This window comes from Myotis brandtii, unplaced genomic scaffold, assembly GCF_000412655.1.
Source record: "Myotis brandtii unplaced genomic scaffold, ASM41265v1 scaffold160, whole genome shotgun sequence".
Classification (NCBI taxonomy): domain Eukaryota; kingdom Metazoa; phylum Chordata; class Mammalia; order Chiroptera; family Vespertilionidae; genus Myotis; species Myotis brandtii.
The window spans coordinates 2,809,030-2,815,551 of NW_005355833.1; the positions used below are offsets into that span (position 1 = coordinate 2,809,030).

Here is a 6,522-nt window from a genome sequence, read left to right on the forward strand (position 1 = left end):
TCAATCGCACTGTAAGTGGTATTTTGTGGAAGAGCCACACTCAAGGGGCCAAAGAGCCGCATGTGGCTCGAGAGCCGCAGTTTGCCAACCACTGGCTACGTGAAGTGAGCTTTCTGAAATGCAAATCTAATTACACAGTTGCCAGCTCAAAACCTTGCAGTATGTCCCCAATGCCTCAGAATAAAATCTAAGCTCCTTGCTTCCTGAGGCAGCAGTTAGAGGTGAATTTTAAGAAATTATCTCACAGTAAAATTGATTCTTTATTGTGTACCGTTCCATGGATTTTATGACATGTTTACTTAGATTCTGTGCCCACCACAACTATCCATCAGTCTCAAAAAACTCCTTCATGCTCTTCCTTTATAATCACGCCCTCCCCCATCCTTAACCCCTGACCCCCTGACAACCATCGATCTATTCTCCATAGCTATAGGTTTGTCTTTTGAAAGAAAAAGAAAAAAAAAAACCAGAAAGAAAGGGAAAAAAAGGAATGTAATCTTTTGAAAAAGTAAAACAAAACCCAAGCCCCTTAAAGCGGCTTTAATGCCTCTGCCTACCCCACCTCCAGCAACTGCCCCCGCCCCTTGGAGTGATCTATTTTCAGTTCTTGGGGAGCTCCAAGCTTTCTTCCAACTAGACAACCTCCTCAAACCCTTTTGGAGAGGGGGGCACACAGAGGTGCACTCCGCAGTGCCTAACACTTCCTCATTATAACACCTTTATGTTGTTGCAGTGGCCAGGTACTTGTCTCTTCCTACAGTTCCTTGCGGCTGGGACGTGCTTTAGGGGCTGTTACATGTCAGCTTCCCCGATGGGCCGAGCTGGCCCCCCAATCCGCGAGAGCACCTGCCGGGGCGTCGACACTTTCCGAGGCTCTCACAGTCGCAAAGCTTCGCAGGCAGAGAGAGCATGCGCATCAGGGCAGCCAGGGCGTGGCATGGTCACGTGGCCCAGGAGGGGGCGGGCCCAGGCAAAGCTTCGCAGGCAGAGAGCATGCGCACCAGGGCAGCCAGGGCAGCCAGGGCGTGGCATGGTCACGTGGCCAAGAGGGGGTGGGCCCAGACGCTCGTGTCCGCCTCACACTGGCTGCAGCTGCGCTTGCGCGCTGCAAACAACCGTTGCGGGGCGTCCAGGGCCCTGAGTTAGGACCGTCGGCCGCCTACACCCTGCCCTTTGGCCCTGAAGTACCCGGCCTGGTGGCCCAGGACGTTCCCGTCGCATGGCGGAGTGCTGCGGAAGATGCCCATGAAGTCCTTAGTCCTTCTAGTTGCGCTGTTGACATGGCCTTCGTTTGTGCCGGCGTATCCAAGTGAGTGACCGGCCTGAGGTTGCAGGATACTCCCAGGGGAACCTTCGGGGTCCCGCCGGAATTCCGGCTCTTCTTTCCTTGGTCCCACATTCCTCCCAAACTTCACTATCCAGGGTCCTGGCCTCCGAGGCTGAGGTGTGTCCCTCCTCCCCTTCCTGCACGCTGCGAGGCTGGCCTGGCCACGCAGTGACCTGGGTCCCAGACTTGACCCAGGATGCACCGGCGGGGCACATGGGGCACATGGACCTCCTTCCCCCGGCGGAGACGGTCCTTGATGTTAACGCGGCCCCCTGCTGCCGGAGAGTCACTGCGCATGGGGTAAAGCAGGGTGCGTGAAATGCAGCCGGGCCAAGGCGGCCTGTTTTGGTATGGCTGGCTAGCTAAGGATGGTTTGACATTTTTTTTAAATTTTTTTATTGCTTAAAGTATTACAAAGGGTATTACATATGTGTCCTTTTTTCCCCCCGCCCTTGACAATCCCCTGGCCTCCCCTACCCCCCAGTGTCTTATGTCCATTGGTCATGCTCATATGCATGCATACAAGTCCTTCGGGTTTTGACATTTTTAAGGGTGAATGTGAAATGTGATCTTTAGTGAAATGTGAAAAGTATGAAATTCCAATTTCATTGTTCATAAACAAAGTTTTATTGGAACATAGCCATACTCATTCCTTTATGTATTGTCCATGGCTGCTTTTCCTTGTTATAACATCCGAGTTAGGTAGTTGCCACAGTGACAGTATGGCCTGCAAAGCCGAAAATATTTACAGAAAAAAAGTTTAACCCCTGTGGTAAAACATGGAGAACATGTGGATTGCAGACATCGGCCTGTGACACTTACCCCGTGTGCACACCTACAGAGCATCCTCGGGAGTATAGCATTAAAAACCTTTGTTAAGAATTATAACTTATGACCTGTCCCTCCCCAATAGCTGAAAATGAGTAAGGTGGTTACCTTGAGGTATTTAAATAGTGAAGTCCAGCGTCTGATAGCTGATATTCCAGATATGATTTGCTGCTTGTCCATCTAGTCTAACTATAATTCATTATAGCATTTTGTAATGTTGGGGTTTGGTTTAACCAAATAAAATTTAATAGGGAGGTGTAAAGTACTAAAGTGCTTGCTAGTTATGCAGGCCTACATTTCATGCATAGTAGTGGCAAAAGTTCTGGATAAAGTGTCTTAGATAAGTTAGTCCATTAAATACTTGCACTTACGATTTTGAGTTGTTTTAAACAAAAATATTTGAAAAAAATGTTCTTTGCTATAAATAAACAGAACATACTGAAAATGATAATTATCTTTTCTTGATATCTGATGGTCATTACTAACTAGTGACCCAGTGCACGAAATTCATGCATGGGGGGAGGGGGTGTCCCTCAGCCCGGCCTGCACCCTCTCCAACCTGGGACCCCTTGAGAGATGTCCGACTGCCAGTTTAGGCCCGATCCCACATCCCTCTTGCAATCTGGACCACTGGCTCCTAACTGCTCCCCTGCCTGCCTGCTTGATCGCCCCTAACCACTCTGCCTGCTGGTCCGCTTGCCCCCAACTGCCCCCCCTGCCAGCCTGATCACCCCCAACTGCCCTCCCCTTCTGGCCTCATCACCCCTAACTGCCTCTGCCTCGGCCCCGCCACCATGGCTTTGTCCAGAAGGACATCAGGAAGGTCTCCTGGTCTAATTAGCATATTACTCTTTTATTAGTATAGATATCAGTTATTGCATTTTGGTAGTTGTAGATCATTAGGTCACAACTAACATATATGGAGAGTTTAGATGACATTGTTACATAGTGTACATTCTGGGACTGCTAAAATGTTAAAAGGACATCTTTAAGAAGAAAGAAATAAAGAAACATTAATATATAAATAATAAAATGGCAATAAATACTACTTATCAATAATCACTTTAAATGTAAATGGATTAAATGCTCCAATCAAGACAGGGTAGCTGAATGGATAAGAAAACAAGACCCATATATAGGTATCCAAAAAAAATGTAGGCACACACTTTGAATAATTACAAAGGCAGTGTTTATTAAAATACTGTACATTTCATTTTCAAAATTGAGCTATCAGCTGTTAGAGTGTATATACATTTATATATATTTGGGACACCCTGTATATGCTGTCTATAAGACAAAAAAAATAAAAAAAGATATAGCAGCCTTAATGACACATTAGATCAGATAGATTTAATTGGTATTTTTAGAGCATTATACCCAAAGCAGCAGAATATACATTCTTTTCAAGAATACATGGAACTTTTTTTAGGATAGGCCACAAAACAAATTTTAATAAATTTAAGAAGATTGAAATCATATCAAGCATTTTTTCTGACCACAATAGTATGAAACTAGAAATCAATTACAAGAAAAAAAACTGGAAAACATACAAACAAATGGAAGCTAAATGACATGTTGCCAAACAACATATGGGTTGCCTTTTCCTATGGGAGCCGCTGGGTAGAGAGGAATGTGGCCTTCTCCTCTCCCCACCATTGCGTGTGCTCGTCCACTGATATCTGTGTACTCCAAAAAGGGGGAAACATCTAGCAAAAATGCCACTTTGCCTTCTGTATTCAAGGCTCCCATTCAACCAGATATTGTGAGCTGTGTTCACACCACCTTGTGCAAAAGCAATAGACAGCCCTATACTGTCAGTAAATTGGCAGGTCACCAAACCAATGCCGAGTCCTGGGGTACTGGCAGAGCAAGTCGTGGGGTACTGGCAGAGCTGTGGCTCGAATTCTCAGAGTCCGAGGTAGTGGAACTCATCATTCTGGCCAGGGTGCTTTTGGAAATATGTGTCATGGGGGCCACATGTTTGCACCAACCAAAACCTGGCACCGTTGGCACCACAGAGTAAACACAACACAGAAACGATACGCCATCTGCTCTGCCCTTAGCTGTCTCGGCCTTACCAGCACTGGTCATGTCTAAAGGTCACCGTATTGAAGAAGTTCCTGAACTTCTTTTGGTGGTTGAAAATAAAGTTGAAGGCTACAAGGAGTCTGTTTTGCCTCTTAAGAAACTTAAGGCCACCCTAGCAGGTTTAGCTCAGTACATAGAGCATCAGCTTGCGGACTGAAGGGCCTAGGTTCGATTCCGGTCAAGGGCACATGCCTGGGTTGTGGGCTCCATCTCCAGTAGGGGGTGTGCACGAGACAGCCAATCAATGAGTCTCTCTCATCATTGATGTTTCTATTTCTCCCTCTCCCTTCCTCTCTAAAATCAATAAAAATATATTTTTAAAAAATTAAAAGAAACTTAAGGCCTGGAATGATATAAAAAAAGGTCTATGCCTCTCAGCGAATGAGAGCTGGCAAGGGCAAAATGAGAAACCATCATCATATACAGCACAAGGGACCTTGCATCATCTATAATAAGGACAATGATATCATCAAAGCCTTCAGAAACATCCCTGGAATTACTCTGCTTAATGTAGGCAAACTGAACATTTTGAAACTTGCTCCTGGAGGGATGTGGGCCGTTTTCTGCATTTGGACTGAAAGTGCTTTCCACAAGTTAGATGAACTGTATGGCACTTGGTATAAAGCTGCCTCCCTCAAGAGTAACTATAGCTTTCCCATGCACAAGATGCTCAATTCAGACCTTAGCAGAATCTTGAAAAGTCCAGAGATCCAAAGAGCCCTCTGAGCACCACGCAAGAAGATTCACTGCAGAGTCCTGAAGAAGAATTCACTGAAAAACCTGAGAATCATGTTGAAGCTAAACCCATATTCAAAAACCATGCGCTGGAACACCATTCTTTGCCAGGCCAAGAACCACAGGCTTTGGGTGGATAAAGCAGCAGCAGTGCTAGAAGCCAAAATCAGGTGAGAAGGGGATTCCAGGCAAGAAGCTGGTGGTAGGGAAGAAAGGAAAGAAGACTGTTGGCCTTAAGAAGCAGAAGAAACCTGTGGTGGGGAAAAAGGCTGCAGCTATCAAGAATCCAGCAGTTGAAAAGAAGCCCACAGAAAAGAAACCCACCACAGAAGAAAAGAAGCCTGTGGCATAAACTTAAATTTGTTTATTCCATAACGGTCAAATCACTTTGGACAGCTAATTTTGAATAAAAATATGATCAAAGGCAAAAAACAACAACACAAAACAAAAAGACAACAAAACAATATATGGGTTAACAATAAGGTCAAGGAAGAAATGAAAAGATATCTTGTGACAAATGAAAATGAAACACAACTACCAAAAACCTATGGGACACAGCAAAAGCAGTCCTAAGAGGGAAATTCATAGCAATATAGGCCTACCTCAAGAAACAAGAAAAATCTCAATCTAACCTTACACCTAAGGATCTAGAAAAAGGACAAGAAACAAATTACAAAGTGAGTATAAGGAAGGTCAGAGTAGAAATAAACAAAATAGAGTCTAAAAAATGTATACCAAAGATCAACGAAACCAAGAGCTGGTTCTTCGAACAGATAAACAAGGTTAATAAGCCTTTAACCAGACTCATGAAGAAAAAGACTGGAAAGACTCATAAGTAAAATTGGAAATAAAAGGGAAGAAGTAACAACTGACACCACAGGGGGAAAAGGGGGTAGTAAAATACTCATGTATATGCTACAATATAAATGACCTTAAAAACATACTAAGTAAAAGAAGCCAGTCACAAAAGAACACATATTGTATGATTTCATTTATATATAATGTATAGTATAGGCAAATCCATAGAGACAAAAATAGATTAGTGGTTGCCTAGAGGGATAGGGGCAATTGGGAATGGATTTATTTTGGGGGTGATGAAACTGTTTTAAACTTAGATTGTGGTGATAGTTGCACAACTGTGAATATACTAAAAATCATTGAATTGTATACTTTAAAATATGTATTTGATAAATTATGAAGGTATATTAATATTGCTGAAGATTATAATTTACTTAAAATTATGTTAATTATTTTAAGTAAATTAAAAGTAATTATGTTACTTTAGAGATTGATAAAATCCAATATAATAAAATTAATAGGACTTAAACTTATGTGATCTAAATTTATACTAGGCCATTTAGTAAGGGCCAACTAGAAGAATGTGGGGGTTTTCTGAAAATTGGAACTGTTTAACTACAATGTGTATGATGTTCTTTTAGATAAACTTTAGATTTAGAAATTTAGAAAAATATGGTTAAAGTTATATCCTTTATTATTATAAAAACTTTCTGTATTCCCGAAAATAAGAGAATTTTTTTATTACC

The 6,522-nt window shown here is 42.8% G+C and overlaps 1 protein-coding gene and 1 pseudogene across 1 annotated transcript in view; both read left to right on the forward strand.

Moving 5' to 3' along the window:
* The first annotated feature begins 1,098 nt into the window (after positions 1-1,098).
* The window catches only part of NOX5 (NADPH oxidase, EF-hand calcium binding domain 5), an 84,175-nt gene continuing 78,751 nt past the window's right edge, over positions 1,099-6,522 (forward strand). The window contains exon 1 of the mRNA XM_014536310.1: positions 1,099-1,309. Coding sequence (XP_014391796.1) covers positions 1,281-1,309 — 29 coding nt within the window. The 5' untranslated portion in view covers positions 1,099-1,280. The remainder of the gene's footprint in view (positions 1,310-6,522) is intronic.
* Positions 3,762-5,406, forward strand: LOC102243418 (annotated as a pseudogene).